At 41.9% G+C, this 20,034-nt stretch overlaps 2 protein-coding genes across 3 annotated transcripts in view; one reads left to right on the top strand and one right to left on the bottom strand.

Moving 5' to 3' along the window:
• The window catches only part of Uso1 (USO1 vesicle transport factor), a 67,456-nt gene extending 65,647 nt beyond the window's left edge, over positions 1-1,809 (top strand). For both annotated transcript variants that reach the window (XM_034508496.2, XM_034508498.2), the window contains 2 exons: positions 133-348; positions 854-1,809. In XM_034508496.2, coding sequence (XP_034364387.1) covers positions 133-348; positions 854-934 — 297 coding nt within the window. In that variant the 3' untranslated portion in view covers positions 935-1,809. The remainder of the gene's footprint in view (positions 1-132; positions 349-853) is intronic.
• Positions 1,810-16,658: 14,849 nt separating this feature from the next.
• LOC143442934 (endotoxic shock protective protein U9-ORF-like) lies at positions 16,659-19,588 on the bottom strand (the record flags this gene model as incomplete). The annotated part of the gene is made up of 4 exons (XM_076937720.1): positions 16,659-16,874; positions 18,035-18,070; positions 18,985-19,038; positions 19,514-19,588. Coding segments are annotated over 4 exons (294 nt in total), but the record flags the coding sequence as incomplete, so codon positions are not given.
• Between the last annotated feature and the right edge of the window lie 446 nt (positions 19,589-20,034).

The following is a 20,034-nucleotide window of genomic DNA, read 5'->3' on the forward strand; positions in this document are numbered from 1 at the left end:
GGCCTACATCTGCTACCCAGGGGACATTTCACACCTAAATTGGGACATACAGTGATTTGTCATCAACAGAAACTGTTAGGAGCTCTAGGAAGTAAGTACCGATTTGGAACGCAGTTGTCACCTTTCTTGTAGAATGAGATTAAAGCACTGTCTGAGGAGAGGACCGCCATTCAGAAGCAGCTGGACTCTTCCAACAGCACCATCGCTATCCTACAAACTGAGAAAGACAAGTTGGACTTGGAAGTTACGGATTCTAAGAAAGAACAAGATGATCTTTTGGTGCTGTTAGCAGATCAAGATCAGAAAATCCTGTCACTGAAGAGTAAACTCAAGGATCTTGGTCATCCAGTAAGACTGAGACGTTTTCACACGTGATCTCTGTCTGTTAAAGCATGTTCCTAAGTTTAACGTTGCATGAGGAAGTTGTGCTTATGTTCATGTTGTGTATATGTGTTATTATCTGTAGTCCTCACTCTTTAGAGAGTTGATCTGAAATAAATTAAAATCTCTTTGTAATATTTGAAGACCTCGAGCATAAAAAATAGCTGTTTTCATTGCTCCTAGGTAATAAGCATCAGGTCAAGGGTGAGTTGGGTGATCATGGTTTTTACCACTGTGCGTTCAGACTCGTGGGTAGAAAGGTGATGACCATTTACCATTAAAGTTACCTAATGAGCATAACCCATTCTTGCAAAAAGCAACAGGGAGCCCTGAGCACTATGAAGTCAAGGAAATCTGATTCTGCTATAAGGACAGACTGACTGATAACATTTATTAGCATGCATTTTACATGTATTTGTTTATCATGTATATTATTTTGTGTATATGAACAAATCTGTATTTTTCCCCTTAGGTTGAAGAAGAAGATGAATCTGGAGACCAAGAAGACTACGATGATGAAATTGACGATTGTGACAAGGACCAGGACATCTAGCTTTAAACCCTAGGAATGATAGTGATTATGTCATTGTGTTGAAGAAGTCTTAAGACAGTGCTTTGGTTTGCCTCCACAAAACAATAAAGACAGAACCAGGTGGAAAGCATTCACTAATAAAACTATTGATGTATGTTTTTTAATATTGCCACCCATGTGGAAAACTCTGACTTCGTGTGGAAGTTTTATTTATGTTCATCTGAACTCTCTCCCAAGATACAATTTGCAGGGGGCACCAGACTCTAAAAATACACCCTTTGAAGGCATGTGGTGGCAATGCAGTTTGCCTTATTGGTTCACTGATTGCTTTCAGACAGACTCTGTGACTTTAGTACTAACACATTTGATTAATGTGTATTGAAGGGGAATTATTATTTCTAAGTCAGCGTTTGAGTTCTCAGCTGATTAATCCTTATAAAGAAAGGACTGTACTTAAAAGACATTGTAGCCTGGGCTCAGGGGTCCAGTGTGTCATTCCCCTTACCCCCACACTGTGCCTCCCTGGAGACACAGTTCAGAGTGAGTGCTTGATGTCCAGCAGGGCCACATTCTGCCTACTAAGAGGAAAGATTGTCCCAGTGTGTGGAGAGCATTCTGAGGAACTGGAACAATGTATTAATGTGGCTGGTTTTCTCTCTGTTTAAGCTAAAGATGGAAAACAGATTATAGTCAGCAGTTCATACAGCTGGGGTTTAGAATTGTTTATCATAAAACATGTTCTTAGTTTAAAAAAAAAAACCAAACTATGATTTATGTAATTTATTGGCATTTTTGCTGAATAGGTGTAAGTCAGATAATAGATTTTTAAAAAGCAAATGAAGCAATGTGTTAAAGTCTAATGTTTTCATAATAAAATAGATATTATGTTCACTTAATCTGTCATTGTTCCCTTTGTTTAGATTTTAACAAAGTATTCAGTTCATTATAAGAAGCAAGGCAAATGGAAATGCTAAGGAGACTTCTTAAAGTCAATGTTCTATTACCTTGAAGAGCACTCATGACCAAGGCCACAGAAACCAAATAGAGAAATTGGTTACAATTTCAGGGATCGAGTCCATTATCATTATGGTGGAAGCAAGGGTAGCACACATGGCACTGGAGGAGTGGGTGAGAGCTACATCCTGATCTGCAGGCAGACACACACACACACACACACACACACACACACACACTCTGACAGGGCTTTTGAAACCTCAAAGACACTTCTTCCAATCAGACCACATTTCCTCCTAATCTTTCTAACCCTATCAGAGTCATTCCCTTGTGACTAAGCATTCAAATATGGGAGCCTGTGGGGGCCATTCTTATTCAAAGCAAGATTTCTCTTTTCTCAGTGTTAAACTGTATGTTTAGAGTAATCTTCCCACTGAAGCCAATGGCCAGGGTTCTGTGCAAGTGAAGGGACTAATTGGAGCAGTTGCCAGAGTGGAAGAGGTTTGGGGCTTGGGTTTTTTTTTGGGGGGGGGGGATTCCCCCTTATTTTTTAATGGGTCTTTGAGAATTCTGTACAATGTGTTTTGGTCATATTTACATACCTGCCCTAACTCCTCCCAAATCCATAGCCCCTTCCCTATGCATACAACTTTTCCCCCACATTTCCCCATGAAATCTAATACATGTGGCCTTTCACTAGACTACCTACCTTCCAGGGGTTGTACCCTTGAGGAAAATTGACATTCCCTCTTGGGAGCTCTCAGTTGCCAATAGCTCCCCAGCTAAGGGTGGGAGTTATTGCTCACTCCTGTTCCCCATGCTGGGATCTTTTCTGACATGAGAAAACACTGCTTCTTCAACACTTCAGGTTTCACAGGCTTTCCACTCCTATGTGATGATGCCTGAGCCTTGGGAAGGGGGGTGTGTGGTACAGCTACTCCACTTAGGGCTGAGCATTCTAAAGTCTCTTACTGTCTGCACCTTGACCACTTGTGGGCATCTGTATTGGTTTCTGTCATTGTAAATAGAAGCCTTTCTGCTGAGGGTTGAGAGATGCTTTCCACTCCTATGTGATGATGCCTGAGCCTTGGGAAGGGGGTGTGTGGTACAGCTACCCCACTTAGGGCTGAGCATTCTAAAGTCTCTTACTGTCTGCACCTTGACCACTTGTGGGCATCTGTATTGATTTCTGTCATTGTAAATAGAAGCCTTTCTGCTGAGGGTTGAGAGATACACTGGTTTCAGACATAAGTGGTCATTAGGAGGCAGTTTAATACTGTGTCCATTTAGCCAGGTAAGAGGAGCAGATCTTCTGAGGCCTTGGACCCATCTAGCTACTGGTTATTGGCCCAATAACAGTGCTAGCTATGGGTTTCTTCAAAAAGTTTGGTTACTCCTGTGATATTTGTGCCACTTCTGTATCAGTGGGCATGTTTTTATTAGAGCTTGCAGAGTTCACAGCTGGGTAAAACTGGTGCTTACATTTCTTCTTCAGTAATGTGTATAATGCATTCCAGCACTTTTAAGGCCAGGCAGTAAAGATGAAGCTTCAGGTGAGTACCAGCTTGGTTTCTCTGTGTTCTGTATCTCTGTGGTGTCTTCAGCAGTAGGGTTTTACTGTCAAGTTCTGGAGAGTAGTTTTAATATTTTTACACTCAGATTGGAATTCTTAGCAATTTTTAAAGAAAGAAGTAGATGTTGCAGAGTGTGGTGGTTCATAGCCGTAACCCCACAACTTATGGTTGAAGCAAGGAAAATTGGCACAAGTTCTAGGCCAGCTATGCTGCATAGTGAGTTCTAGGACTACATAACTAAAAATATCTCAAAAAGGAGCTGGGCAGGGGCAGTGGGAGTTAAGAGCACCTGCTGCTCTTGCAGAGGACCCAGGTTCAATTCATTACACACACATAGCAGCTCACAGCTAATTCTAGTTCCAGGATATCCACATCCATCTCTGGCCTTCATGGGCACCAGGCATGCACGTGGTACACAGAAGTAAATGCAGGCAAAACACCTATACACATAAAAGGAATAGAGGGGGCTTGAGGAGAATGAGTTGTATTAATGTGATAGAAGCCTCTCAAGTTGGACCCTACCAAGCCCCTCACCATTACTGACCCTTCAGAGTGATGTTGACACTTTCTGCAATGTTGACAGTCTTAATTGCTGAGAACTGTCTTTATTCTCAAAGAAGGTGCTGTCCAGAGCTCCAGCTCACAGGTTAACAGGTTGTTACTTACCTGGAATTATGCTGATAAGAATCAAATATGTGTCACTGTTTTGTTGCAACCAGGTTAGGACCTTGTGGTTTGAACAGGAATAGCTCCCATAGGTTCATATATTTGAATGCTTGGTCATTAGGGACTGGCACCACTTGAGAGGAATTAGGAGATGTGGCCTTGTTAGAGTAGGTGTGGTCTTGTTGGAGAAAGTGTGTCACTGGAGGTGGGCTTTAGTTTTCAAAAACCAGGCCCAGTGACTTACTCTCCTATTGCCTTTAGATTCTGAGCAACCTCTCCAGCATCAGGTCTGCATGTGTTCTGCTGTGTTCCCCACAATAAAGATAATGGGTTAAACCTCTGAAACCATAAGCCAGCCCCATTTAAATGCTTTCCTTATTAAGAGGTGCTGTGGTCATGGTGATGCTTCACAGCAATGGAGCACTGACTAAGACAAGCCTTGTACTGCTCTGCAGAACTCATCAGCTCAGCTCCAGGCACTGAGGATATAGAGGGAAAGACAAAAGCCCTTGTTTAACTTACATTCTAGAGTAAGCACCAATAAATACACAGCCAACTGCGCTGTAGCTTTTGGAAAGAAGTCTGCATATTGTTCAGAGTTGGATGAGAAGCCAGAAGAGTGATTAGATACACTACTGTCCATAGATCCCATCTCTTCTATGTTGAGAACTGTGTGGGGCAGAGGTCATGAAGGAAGTCAAGAGGCCATGTTAGAAGCTATTGCCATGGATCAGACTATATTACAGGGGTAATGGTGTCTAAAGCGGTAGGAATGGAGGTGTACTTTGCAGGTAGAGCTAAGAGGACTTAAACTGCAAATATCTAGGAAATAAAGGAGGAAGAGAAAGACAAACCAAAAGCAGTTCCCAGAAAGGACAACATGATTTGCTGAGTTCAAGATGAGAGAAGCAGGTGATCAAGGGCTATGGTTCCTGTGGACTTATGAACCTGAGATCCAAGTGCATGTATTCATCTATAGGTATGTTCACCAGGGAAGTAGATGTGGTAATTTGGAGTTCCTAGAACCAGAAAAGTAGTATCTGACAGGCCACAAAAATGCAGGGAAGTTGGATGTTAAACCTGTGACAGTTATTATCCTTGGGGCCCCAAAGCACAGTGATACAGATGTGGAATGGAATGGCATAACTTAGAAACAAGCAAGGTAAGAGTCTACAATCTAGTATCTCCTGAACACCCAGCATCTGCTGAGTGCTGTACTCTGTTTACAAGCAACCTTGGTTGCCAGCCAAGGAGCAGTGTTGCTAGCTGAGTGGTGCTAGATTCTCCTCGATGTCTTGATGATGTAAATAAGCCTGTCAGATATGTTCACAGTCTAATTTTTATCGCAAACACTTATTTTTCTCCATCTCTTCATAAATAAAAGGTAAGGTACTAGAGAGACAGCAATTCAAAGCACTTGCTTTTACAAGGTTCAGATCATAACACTGCCATAGTAGCTCACACCTGTGGGACTGTGAAAGGATAGCTTGGTTCCTGGTCAAGCACAGGCCTGGAACCCCGGACCCTAATGGGATGGTAGGTGTTCGGCCTAGCTCCCAGACTCCAGGCTCCTGACACAAGGCCAAAGACCTCCATTGATCTGCACCTTTCGGTCACGTAGGGCAATGCCCCTACAGCCCCTTCCAAAGAGAGGTTTGTGTCACCTAGCACAGGTAGAGGGCATGACTACAAGCCTCAGAGCCTCAAGAGATCTCTATATTAATGAGATACCTAAAGGCCAGAGGGTGTAGCCAATTGAGCATTCCTCCCCAGTCCTTCCTCCTTACAAACAGTATTTAAACTCAGGGCTGCCCTAGAGATAAGGGATACAGCTAGATCCACTTTCCGCCATGACAATATGCCTTTTAAAACTATGGACTTCCTTGTGTCTTTGGGGCCCTGTTGTGGGGAACCGTGGAGAAGGCCTTTAACTAATGAGCCACTGCCGCTGTTGCCTAATCTTCCGCTAGAAGACTTCTCTACGTTCCCGCCATGGAGGTCACCAACTCAAACAAGCTAGCCAAGCCGGTGATGACCCAACCAAGTGAGTCGCTTTGACCAAGAGTTTCTACCCCATGGGGTGCTGCCAGAGCTCTCCCTCCCCCCTCTCAGCTGTAGGCCGGTCCAGCCCGTATGCCCACTCTGTCTCAGTCCTTCTACAGTCCCCAGTGCCGTCTGGGTGCCCAAGGACTGAGACCACCAGTCTCCCCATCTAGCTGCTTTGGCCCGGAGACCCCCACTCAGGAGCTCTGCCCCTGTGGGATTTCAGGATGAGACCTCTCCACACCCGGGCGGAGCCCCATGGCTTCTCATAGCCCAGTGTCTACCCAGTGCCACATGCCGTCAAATCCTCCCTGAGCCATGACAGACATGCAAGATCCACAACTCAGCCCAACAGGACCCACACACGCACAAGCTACAGCCCCCCCCCCCATCTGTAACTCCAGTTCTGTGAGCTTTGACACCCTCTTATCTCTGAGGGTGGCAGACATACATGCGATATGCATACATACATGCAGGCAAAATACTCATAAAAGAAATCTAAAAATTCAAAACAGGAATCATTTACCCTGCTGCCCTCAGCAGGCTAGTGCTGTAATTCAAAGTGTTTATGCATGGGAAATATAGACTAATGTTGATTTTTCTTGTTTCAGAGAAATGACAACCCATCATGTAATTATGATATCTACTGATTAAATGAGCTATTATACATAAGTATATCTGATATGTGATGAGGATGATGGGATTTTTGAACTTCTATATGTCATATATCTAAATAACTTCAAATTTTTCTAAGTTGATATTTTTCTTGATAGTAAACATCCTCAAAGCATCTAGTACTTAAAGAAACAAAACAAGGGAAAAAACCTTTTTTTAAAGGCCAAGTAATAACAATACACATCAGGTTCCAAAGATGTTTTAATGTTATAATGTCTCAAAGTTTTTCCAGATTAAGACAAGTAAGTACTTACATATAAAAAAATAGATACTAGATTCAAAACAGTAACTTTGTACAAGTTAAACATATTTTTTTGTCCCATATGATCATGTTGTAGAAAACATTTAATCTCAATTTGGAGGTTTCTACACTGCCTTTGATCATTCAGTTCCCAGTTAAAAGACACATAACGTTTATATTTATAGTTCACCTTTATATTTATAATAAGCCTTTATAGCACTAAAGCTCAGCAGATATCTACCCTCTAAGCTATTAGAATTTACCTCCTCATTAATAACCCCAAGTTATAACTTGTTATGTTTCATCTGGGCAGCTCTTAACTCCCATTGGCCAACCCTCATGACCATGTTTTCATGATTTTTACCCTATGTCATCTTGTTCATTCTCCATTTCTTCCTCTCTAGTAGTCTCCTCAGACCCCAAGTCTGGGAACCAAAAAACCCCACCTATCTCTTCTGCCCAGCTATAGGCTATAGGCATCTTTATTAACCAATTATAGATAACATGGGGGGGGGCAAGATTACATAGCATCGCTTGGGTCTGCAGATTCTCTCATCCCTTAGCATTACAATACATAGCAAAAGACCAAACCTCAACAATTCCCCTTTTTTTTGTCAAAAAAAAAAAAAAAAAAAAAAAAAAAAGAAGAAGAAGAAAGGCTCGTTCTCTTACAACATATAGTAGAAACTATTATGAAATAGTTATGAAAATTATTAGGTATGTGTTAACATTCAAAAAGTCCAATCTGTTTGTATTTGGCAGTTTAGAAGAAGTTTTTTTTATTATCTATTCTATCTTGGTGAGTTAAGAGTGCTGTATCTAAATCAATTTCTATCTTAATTTCTGTTGCGGCCCGAGCTGTCCCACGTTGGGCGCCAAAAATGTTGTGAACCGCTCTGCCCCATGTTAGGAGGCCAAAATGTCGCAGACCGCTCTATCAGTGTTGGAACCCACACTGCCAAAAGCCTTGGGGGCTAAGTTGTTAGAGCCCACACTGCCCCAAGCTGCTCCAGTCTGCAGGTCGGGGTTCAGCAAAAGAGAGAGTGAGGACAAACGAGAAGAATGGAGACCAGACAGAGTGTGATTCAATCCTGTTTATTCTTCAGTCTCACTTCCTAGTCCAAGTCCCAAGTCTTGAGTTCCTAGTCCCTAGTGTCTCCAAGTTCCAAGTTCTAGTCTCGAGTTCCTAGTGTCTAATCCAAGTTCTTCCTCCAAGTGCCAAGTGCCTAATACCTAATGCCTGTCTCAAGTCTCAAGTGCCTACTCCAAGTGCCTAATACTTAATAATTTTCTTCTGTCTGCCTCTCGCCTTATATAAGTCTCACTTCTAAGACACACCTCTAAGTCACACCTTTAAGTCACGCCCTTAGGTCTTATCTCTAAATCACACCTTAAGTCTCACACACCCAAGGGAAAATCCTGGGTATCTAAAAAAAGATGTTACCAGAGTGTGCTCAGCTGTTGTAGGCTATTGTAATCAAGTCTCTTGTCAGGGTATATGGCTCAAGATGTCTGCAAGGATGATAGCCACCTTCTGTCAGCTCCCCACAAATTTCTATCCAAATTTGTAACATTAACTTAAAAATATCTTCTTAAACCCAAAACATCTCTATAAATGCTAAACAACTTAAGTAGGCCATCAGAAGACTAGATTCCAGAATTCAAACAAAAAAAATTATCTTGATACTAAATTTTGTTTTGAGAATTATATATTGCAGAAATACACAACCTTGGTGTATCTACTCATCAAGAAAGCTGAGCAGACCTGCTCAAACCTCTGATATCCTGGAATTTCAGCTGGATGCAGTGAAGACACAGACATTAGAGGCTTATCAATTTACCCTTCCCCCTGCCCCTTTTTTAATATTTCAATGCTCAAAATCAGCTTGAAGAAGTTAAGGAAGAGTTGGTACCCCTATTCCCTGGGCTTGGGGACTGAGGTGGTTAATATTGGGCTGTCTTTCTAGGAAAATTATTGGTTTTGTTGGAACAGGGAGGAATTGCTAGAATTGATCACATAGCCATAACCTATTGGTAGAAATCTGTATAATTGTTATTAAGCTGAAGTTTATTTATTTATGAAGTAATTTCTTAAATGGTACAAAATTTATTTTGATTTCAAATTCAAGGGTTTCATTGGTATAATTTCTTCTATTAAGTCAAAATTGGTGGGTACAGGGCTTAGGCCCAGTCCTTCTTTAATTTTTTAAAACTGATTTGAGATGGTTAGCCTGTGAATTAAGGGCCTATAGCAAATTCATGGCTCTGAGTTTACTGTTAGGGTGTTTTCTAGATTTTAATTAGTAACAGCTGAGAGGATTTAACAGACAACCGTCCATATTGCTTTACATAGATAGTTGGTTTTCAAAACCATCAGAAGTCCACAGAATTGATGTTACAAACATTCCTATATTATTGTTCACTTAATTAGAGACCTGTCTGCTCCTGACAGCTTCCCTGTCTTGGATTCTAAGAAGAAATTGAGCATCTTTGGAGTTATTCCAATTGTGGTGAGACAGCCACTAGGCAAAAATTGCCTCTTTTCATCTACAGACAATATACTGTCCAGAAAAAGGACACACTTGAAGACTAGCCAACTGATTATATCTGCCGAGATAGAGTGATCAGCCCTTAAATATTTCTGTATTACTAGGTCTGTCAAATGATCCTGGGCCAGGAGGCTGAAGATCAGATGCTCCAACATTTTGAAGTATAGGGACTGTTCAGGTGTTCAGTGGTCTCTATAAATTGGCTAAGTTTTAGAAGCTATGCTTTGTGTTTCCCATATCTTCAGTTAATTTAGTCATTCTGGGTTTCTGATGGGGTTGAAGACTTATAGTCCCATAGCCAACCCAGGCTATTTATTTTGAGAGAAAGTTGCTGTTGTTGTTGTTTTAAACAGGAAGGGTAATATGTAGTGGGAAATTTTCCCTGCAAGTTAGGAGGAGCTAAAGTGGGAGGAGTAAGGAGAGGAAGGGGAGGAAGAAGAAGGAGGTAGATGAGGAAAGAAGAGGCAGAGATGTAGGAGAATGAAGAGCCACACAGGTATTGAAAGCAGTCCTGGGTAACAACTTATATTTAGGTTAGCTAAGTGGGATACACCTCTAATTGTATGGGCATATTGTTATTGAGCATTACCAAATATATAAAGCCTTTGATTAATATTTAAGCATTGGAGTCCCATTTTCCTACTGGGCCCACATGGATGGCAGGATGGTCTGGGAGCAGCCCAGCCTTGCAGAGACAGCGTGGAAGATTGGCAGAGCCATCTCCCATGCTGGCATCTTGTGGGTGGCAGGGCTGGTGTTTCTGGCTGGCCATTTATAGCTGCAGTGCACATGTGGCCTCCAGCTGTGGAACATGGCAGCTGAACTAGGCAGAGCCACTGCAGCTTCGATAGTTGGCTTGACCAGTGGCCATTTTAAATAATTGTCTCAACGGGAAAGGATAGAGAAAAGGAAAAGAAAAATAGAAATCCCTGAGTCTATGCTCCCCATTTCATTTCCTCCCTGTCCAAGACCAGAATTATTTGTAATCATCCTCTAAAATGACAACATATCTATAACTCATAAAGTGACCAAAACCATCTGTCCTGCTCACTCTGGCCCAAACTACACTGTATCTGTCTTTAGACACCCATATGAGGGCATCAGATCTCATTACAGATGGTTGTGAGCCACCATGTGGTTGCTGGGATTTGAGCTCATGACCTCTTGAAGAGCAATTGATGCTCTTAACCGTTGAGCCATCTCACCAGCCTGGGATGACAGTCTTATAATTGCTTCCTCCTGAAGCAATTGGAGTGAAGAAATCCTGTTTGGAGGCCCAAAAGGAAATTGAAAAAATGAATAAGTCAAATGAAAGCTAGTTGGCACCATTTGTTGTCCAGTCTCTGTCTATTGAGAAAGTTCAGCGCTTAACTGAAGTCCTGACTGAAACAGTCTGAAAGTCTGGATGAACCAATGTCATTTGGTATCAACAGTCCTTTTTGAAGTTGTTCTAAAAACAAGTCTAGCAAGAAACAATTTGAGGCAGGCTTGATCAGGGAGCTAGAATAGCAGGTCTCAGCATCTCAGCATCAAGGGTGAATCTTGCCAGGTCTGCTCTCCTGGCTTTTTATTCTGTAATATACAAACCTTATATACAATACATAGATCTATAAAGACATTTTTATGGAATGTGCAAGATACACAGCACAGGCTGTGAACAGGCGAAAAACAACTGCCTTTCTTTAAAAGTTAGTTTGATCATATAATCAAACTGTAATATAAATCTCCATTCATGCCATATAAAAGGAGAATTCTGTAGCCAACAAGATTTATTGGCTATGTAAGCTAAAGTTCTGGCTAGAGACAAATATATGTCCCTGTTAGTTCCAAAGTTGTTTCCATAAAAGGTTTAGTAATAAACATTACCAGTTCATTTAGTCCTTTTGATTTTCTCTTGTCTGCACCCAAGATCTTCAGGGGGTCTCCCTCTACCAAATTTGATCCTTATTACTTTGGAAGGAGTCCAAAGCCTTTTCCTCTTCCCTGTTAATGCAAACCTAGAACCTTTCTCCCAAAATAGCATGTTCTCGGTCCAGCAGTCTGAAATCATTAAAAGTATAGGTTGATTCAATCCAGTAACCTCATTTTTATTAGATCTGCTCTATTTTGACTTCTCTCATAGAGATTTTGTAATACCATTACAACCATAGAACTTATAACCATCTTCATTTTAATAATTAAAATAATTTAAAACTACTACTACTGTTATTATTATTATTATTATTATTATTATTATTATTATTATTAAATTAAGACAGGGTTTCTCTGTGTGGCCTGGGCTGATTTGAATTTGCTCTGTAGATTAAGATGGCCTTAAATTCACAAGTAACCTATCTGTCCCTGCCTTTATCTTCAAGTATTGAGCTCAAAGGCTTGGGTTTATTTATGTATTACCTATGTACCCTTGAAAATATTTATATCAATTTCCATTTCTTTTTGTCTTCTTTGGAGATTAATATCTTTGATAATTTAAAACAATTATTATTATTATTATTATTATTATTATTATTATTTTAATTATTATTATTATTTTAAGACAGGGTTTCTCTGTATAGCCAAGCCTGACCTGGATTTGTTCTGTAGATGAGACTGGCCTAAAACAAAGATCCTATCTTCTCTGCCTTTGTCTCCCAAGTATTGAGATTAAAGGCATGAGGTAGGAGAGAAAGGTTAGAGGGGAACGGGGTGTAGACCTTTACATGCTACTTCCTGCTGAATAGGGACCTCTGATCTTCACATCAGTATTTCCAGCAATCCAGCAAACCAGTAACAATAAACACAGCAGCAAGACAAGCCAGCAGCAACAAGGGGGCAGCAGCTGCCACCAGACCCTCTCAAGAGTACCCAAAATCAAAACTATTTTCAGTTGGCACAAATCATGCCCCTGCCTGAGCACAAGACACATTATAGCTAACTGCTATGGACAGTCTGAAGCAGCCCCATATCCCACACCTGGGATTAAAACAAAAACATTCACACAACATAACTGGGGTTTAAAGGAACCAAAACTCTCACTGCAGCACTGAGAACTCCTTTGCGGTGTTACACTATGAAGAAGAATTGAGTGCTGTGTGGAGTAGGGTGTGCTGTCCTATTCAGAAACACTAACGGAAACGTGCTGATAAAGAGGATGGACCAGAGAAGAGAATTTACAGTGCTGGAGTAAGGTCCTTGAATAAACAAGAGGACCTAAGATCTAAAGCGCAATTGGCGGAGGTGGCCTTGGATTGGATCCTAGGCAATATATCCACAGTAACCGAGGAAGATGCAGCATGTGAATAAAAAAGAAAAAATTTCCCCTGTGATGTTGGGAGTGTGCTCAGAAAATTTATTTTTATTTTCACTTAAGTACGAAGCCATCGGAAGAACTTGGAAGAAGTCTGAAGAAAGGGGAGAGGCAGTAAAAACAGACATTTTAGGATGTAGGAGATTGAATGGACCAGGAAAACTCTTTAAAGTCTGAACTCCAGCCACAGAAATGTTTACTAAGAATTTGTCTTCTGGGCTGGAGAGATGGCTCAGTGGCTGGGAGCACTGACTGCTCTTCCAGAGGACCCAGGTTCAATTCCAGGTATCCACATGGAAGCTCACAACTGTCTGTGAAAGGGTTAAAATTTTTCAAAATCTCCTAGCAGGCTGGGCAGAAACAAGAGTGCAGGTCAGCTTGGTCATGAGCTCTGTGTTTCAGGAACTTGGCTGACCACAAGATAGATGGTTGATTATGAATAGGCTCTTAGAGAATAGCCTATACAAAATGTTCCCCAGACCCTGTCACAAACTGAATAATGGGCTGGGACTTTCAACAGGTACTCTCCAATAACCCTCCTTTACTCCCCCTGGGTTGTAGTTTCCCCCCTGAGTTGTCGTTTTTGGCTTTAAATTCTCTCTGTCTCCCCCCACCCCTTCTCCTTCTTGCTCTGTAAGGCCCCCACGAATGGAGGACCTCACCCAAGTGGGGTCAGACCCCACTGCCCCTGTGTGAGTCATGGGTCTTGACCTCAACATGTTGATCGAAATATACCTCTTGCTGAATACATCAAGTTCGGTGTCTTGTGAGTTAATGGGTGGCTGAGAATTCCTGAGGCTTGGGTGAGGTCCTCCCTTCATGGGGGCCTTACAGGCAAAGAAGACATCAGATAACATTTTTCACAGGACAAGAGAAGAACTTAGCAGTTAGCTAAATATAGCTCCAGGCCTGGATGACTGGCTTACAATAGAGAGATGGTGGGATATAGAACAGCTGTGACCTTGCCTTTCTCACCTTCCTGATCAAATCTGTGGTATTATGTGCCATTCTGAAGCTGTCTCTGGGAAATGTTGAGAAAACTCCAGTATTAGGAGAAACAAATATGCCACAGACAGAATGGCCACAGGAATGGGAGTTTTAGCTGGTAGAGGGGGCCTTCATCTGAGAGATCATTGAAGAGGTGAGAAGATCAGGATCACTCAGTGTGACCAGAGAGGCAGACTTGTACCACCCTTGTAATTTCCTATCAAAATCATCTCAGACCTGTAATCCCAGGACTCAGGAAGCAGGGCAGGAGCTTCTATGTGCAGTTGAGGACAGTTTGACGTCAGTGAAAGCTACAAATGAGACCCTGTTTCAAAAACGATTAACTAAAAACATGCTTAATAGAGACTGGAGAGATGGCTCAGTGGTTAAGAGCACTGACTGCTCTTCCAGAGCTCCCGAGTTCAATTCCCAGCAACCACATGGTGGCTCACAGCCATCTGTAATGAGATCTGATGCCCTCTTGTGTCTGAAGACAGCTATAGTATACTTACAAGCAGGGCCCAGAGTGAGTGGACTGGAGCTGAAAGAGTTAAAAATTTTTAAACCTTCCACAGATGGAGTCAAGAGTGCAGATCAGCTTGTTCTGCGCTCTGGGTCCTAGGAAACTAGCTATCCATAAGACAAAATAAATAAGGTAAGAGTTCAGAGCTGGGAGTTCAGGACAGCGTGACCAAGTGCTATGGGTACCAGGAACTAAAAACTGACCATAAGATAGATTGAATAGGGTTTGAGCTGGGAGTTCAAGTTATCGTGCCTGTGCACCCTGGATACCAGGAACTTGGCTGATGTATAGGCTCTTAGAGAATAGCCTGTTCCTTGTACCCTGTCACAAACTGAATAATGGGCTAGGACTTTCCACAGGTGCTCTCCAATAACACTCCCTTACTCCCCCTGGGTTGTGGTCCCCTCCTGAGTTGTGGTTTTGGGCTTTAAATTCTCTCTGTCTCCAAAGCCCCGGGGTCAGACCCCATTGCCCCTTCGTGGGCTACAGGTCTTGACCTCAATATACTGATTAAAATATGCCTCTTGCTGATTACATCAAGTTTGGTGTCTTGCAGTTAATGGGTGGCTACGAATTCCCGAGACTTGGGTGAGGTCCTCCATTCGTGAGGGCCTTACAGAGCAAGAAGGAGAAGGGGTAGGGGGGGGGGAAAGAACCATGCTTAATAGAAATAACCTTTTTAATGTGAAAGCTACCCTCATACTTAAAATGGGCTGCTTCCCTGGAGTGATTCTGACAGTTGTGTTGACATGGTGCTGTGTGACCGAGGAATGGAAGGTTCTGCTTACATACTGTATCCCTCCACAGGTCTGCAGCAGAGAATAGATTCCTATATATTTTGAAGAAGTTCCCTGGCATGGTGGAATTAGTGGTATGCATGCTCTGTCCATGTTGAACCTCCCATCCTAAGAATCAGGTGTTTCCTACACTGACCCCTATTCTTTAGGCTTGAACCCATTTCTGCCAGTTGTAAAGACAGAGCTTCAAAATACTTCCCAAAGAAGCCTCTAAATCTTTCATGAACAGCATGTGGTGACTCTGCATCCCAGAAGAACAGACGAATGAGTAGACTGTGACTATCCATCACAATTGACGAGCCAGGGTTGCTGCTACTCTTCCCTTCCTGAAAGATAGACTACAGCATTTGCCTTTTTGCTTCATATAGCTTTATGGGCAGATATAGACAGACCTTCCCTCCCAACTGAGGCAAATTTAAATACATATCCCTGTGGCTTTATAAGTTTAAATAACAATTAAAAGAGTCAGGATGCCCTCTTTGTTTGCTAGACACCCCAAGGAGTTTGCTCAAGGCCTTGAATGCAGGGGTAGGACAGATCCTCTCTTCAGCCACCATTATCCCACAGCAGAGAATGCAGGTTTGCTCTCTTCAGATTGCTATTCCCATTTATTTTCTGCATGATGGAATCCCTGATTTCTAGCTAGACTTTTGATTATGAAAGGAAGGAAGGAAGGAAGGAAGGAAGGAAGGAAGGAAGGTAGAAAAAGAAAAAAAGGAAAGACAGACAAAGAAACTATGTCCTAATTGCTTTTATTTTCCCGATTCTTCTTCAAAGACCTGGTAATGGTAGGAGACATAATAAATATATATTATTATTCTAGTCTTTTTTTTGTGCTTGATAAAATACTGATCAAAACCAACTTGGAGGAAGAATCTTCGTTTAGCTTACAGATTAGAGTCCATCATTTAGGGAAATCAAAGCAGAAGCTCAATGCAGGAACTTTGAGACAGCCAAGGAAAGCTTCTTCATGCTCGCCTCCCTGGCTTGCTCGGCTTGCTTTTTTTTTTTACAGCCCAGGTACACCTGCTATATCACTGTAGCATCACACATGGTATTTAAGCCTGCCTACATCATTTGAATCAAGAAAACACCTCCACAGACATCTCCATATGCCAGTCTGATGGAGGTAATTCCTCAGATGAGATTCCCTCATCCTAGGGCCAGAGAGATGGCTCAGTGGTTAAGGGGACTGACTGTTCTTCCAGATGGACCTGGGTTCAAATTCCAGCACTCACATGGCAATTCCCAACTGTCTGTAACTCCAAGATCTAACACTTTGAAGGCAATGCATATAAGATCAAAGTAAATAAGTTTCTACAAAAGGGAGATTGCCTCTTCCTGAGTATATGTAGGTTTGGGTCAAGTTGATAAAACCTGCCCAGCACAATTACATAATAAACAATGTGATGTAAGCTTTTTATTGAAGCATCATATAGGAAGGAGACACTGGTACAGGAGCTGGAGGTGTGATCCTCCGACTGTAGCATTGGCACTGTGTGGGGGAGGAGTCTTCTCTGAGCTGTAAGGAACTGTACTATCTCGAATCTCCCCGCCTATCAGGAGTAAGAGGAGCTGGAGGACCCCCAGTCAGAGAAGGGTCAGCTTCTGTTGTGACTGGAAATGAAGGGACCACAGTAGTTCTTCTGTTTACTGGAGGCTTCCTCTGATAGAAACAAAAATCAAGACAGAAATACACTTATTTTTTTAAATGACATTAAAAATCACCTGGCTGTTGCCAGGTAACTGTGGAGGTGCAGTTTAGACAGAATACTAACATACATGAGTCACATGGTTATTTTATATAATAATGTTTTTAAGTGATATGGGTAAAGTGGGAAGAATTTCTAAACAAGACCAAATTAGGGGGTTGGAGAGATGGCTCAGAGGTTAAGTGAACTGTCTACTCTTCCAGAGGTCCTGAGTTCAATTCCCAGCAACCACATGGTAGCTCATAACCATCTGTAATGGGATCTGATGCACTCTTCTGGCCTGCTTCCTGTATATATGCTTGCAGAATGCTATATAGATAATAAATAAATAAATTTAAAAAAAAGACCACATTCTTTTACATTCTGGTCTCTTCTTACCAACTTCTACTTCTTCACATGTGTGTGGTAATAAAATCTAAGTGTTTTATTTCTTTGTGTGAGGACATGCTGCTGTCAGAAGAGGCCACTAGGTGTCCTCCTCCCTCCCTCTCTGCCTCTCTCCTCTTAGACAGGGATCTTTCCCAGCCAGCGAGTCATCCTCTTGTCTATTCAGCTCAGAGCCCAGGCTACAGGTCTGTGGGGACAACCTGCTTGTTATGTAGGAGCTGGGAATCTGATTTCTCCTAGTTGTGGTCAGAAGAGGGCATCTGATCCTCTGAAATTGGAGTTATGGATGGTCATGATGGCTCATGTAGGTGCTGGGAACTGAACCTGGATCCTCACTCAGCAAGAGCATCAAGTGTTCTTAACTGCCAAGTCAATTCTCCAGGTAGATCCCAAACAAGAACTTTGAAAACATAGTTTTAAAGTGTTTTTTAAATTATAATTATGTGATTTTAAACAAGTGTTCTCTTTCTTTTAAAAAAAATTTCTTAGATATTTTGATAGATAATGAAAACTGCCTTTAGCATTTTCAAGAAATGACACGGTAGTTCTTTTCTTAGGGGTGGGTATTTTAATTCCTAAATGATGGTTTAGAGCTTTATGAAAAAGAAGCTATGGGTTGGCAGTGTCCAAAGCCATCAGACCCTCCTACTCCCTGCCTTTCCCTTTATCTCTGCAAGTCTTCATCCTCTCTAAGTATCAGAGAATAAAACAGAGAATAAAAACTTACACAGATTTTTAAGAATTCACAGAACCTCTGGCATTGCTGCAGAGAAAGGAAAGAAGCAGTTACAGCTCAGTTGATTGTTAGCAACTCTAAGTTTAAGTGTATTTTTTTGTTGTTTTGTTTTTCAAGACAGGGTTTTCCTGTGTAGCCCTGGCCATCCTGAAACTAACTCTGTAGACCAGGCTGGCCTTGAACTCACAGAGTTCAGCCTCTGCCTCTGGAGTGCTGGGATTAAAAAGGTGCACCACCACTGCCTGGCTAAGTGTATTTTTCAGTGTTCTGAAGAAAGCTCTTTTAAGAAAACATTTACACAGATTGCTTCAGGGTCATCATATGGAAGTGGAGGGTTAGGGGTTGGCTGGGTAATGATGCACACTTATCTCTGCTTCTTCTATTTAAAGTATGAAAGAAGAAGTCATTTGGTAACTGTCTGGGCATAGTAAGCCTGACCTTGCCAAGATATTCTAAGCATCTTCGGGAAGATTCGAAGCAACTGGAGAATGTCAAGAGGCCACAACCTATAGATTAAAGTCTGAGTCAAAGACAACAGCTAAAAATAAATACAAAATTGGCTGCCAGATTTCTTGACAAAAAGGGAAAAAAGAAAGACCTTTACTGATTGACATAAAGTTCTCTAAAGGGAACATGTTACATGTGACTTTGAGAGGGATTTGAATATCATAATAGATGTAACTAAGAAAGAGTGTGAAACATGAGTGTCTGAGAGGAAAACACTGGTAGACATTAAAGATGTGAAACAAAACAATGTACTACTTTCTGACTGATTACTCACTTAACTTCTGTTTATTTATTTAGTGTATGTGTATGACAGTGTGCATGTGTTGTGTGTGTAACAGTGTCTGTGTGATCTTTTTCTCTAAATCATATCTTTCTAAAGAGGAAGGGAAGAAGTGATGAAGGGGAAGGGGGAGGGGAAGGGGAGGGGACTTTACCTTCCAGTTTAAGTAAGGATAGTAGATGACAATCCTGCCAGGGAATCTTGATACCTGTGAAAATGGAAAGTCAGAGTGAGGACATCCACAGTATCGATAATCATAGTAAAGAACTGGGAAATTCAGTATAACTCCCTTGAACTCAGGAACTGATCTGTCTTTTGTTAGGAGAACGATCCTAGCACAGAGCAAGAAAGGTCTCTCATATAGATATTTAAGAGACATTCGTTCACAGAATGAACAACTGGAATGTACCTATGTTAGCCTCAGCCACAAGTCTTTCTAAGGCCACAGTGTCTTATCAAGAAGAATAAAAAAGAATTCTCTCCAGACAGTCAGCCCTTTGACCTTTGCAGCCCTTTGACACAATCATCTGCAAATGTGTTGGGCTGAGACGCACATGGGCTACAAGCCTCAGGTTGGACAATCAGGGCTACATGGTCTTGATTGGCCTGCCTCAGGCTCGCTCCTTTCCGTGTCCATCACTGAGAGTGCCTCTTCCCCCAACCATGGTCCTCAGCCCACCCACCAGTGGAAGAGTCACCCAGGAGCTTTCGAACTTCTGGATACTTGGCCCAAACCCCAGATCAGTCAAACCAGATTTTGGGAAATGTCACCCAGATGTCAGAACTTTTTGAAGTCTCCCAAAGGAGTCCAAAGGGCAGCCAAGATTGTGAAATACTGCAGTGCTCTGAGGCCCAGAGAGCTTCCCGTTTCCATGGCTACATACCTCTCTTGTTTTTCTAACAAGGTCTTTCCAACTAGGTTGAAAGATCTACTTCCTTATAGGTCCAGAGAAACTCCTAAAATGGAGGTGCTGTTTTGCTCTTGGGTTAGTCTGTTGTCCTTGTTTCAGGACTGAGTATAACTAAAGATTCAGAATGTACACAGAAAAGCTCATTTGAAGACATGGACTTCAGAGGTTACTTACTGGTACACAGTGAGCTGTGAGCACCAGGAGAGCCATCAGAATCACCACTTTCATTTTCCTGATCTACAAGTAAAGCAAGTGTATCATTGTTATTAGTTGAGATTAAGTCACACTGTGTA

This window comes from Arvicanthis niloticus, chromosome 7 (genome assembly GCF_011762505.2).
Source record: "Arvicanthis niloticus isolate mArvNil1 chromosome 7, mArvNil1.pat.X, whole genome shotgun sequence".
NCBI classification, from domain to species: domain Eukaryota; kingdom Metazoa; phylum Chordata; class Mammalia; order Rodentia; family Muridae; genus Arvicanthis; species Arvicanthis niloticus.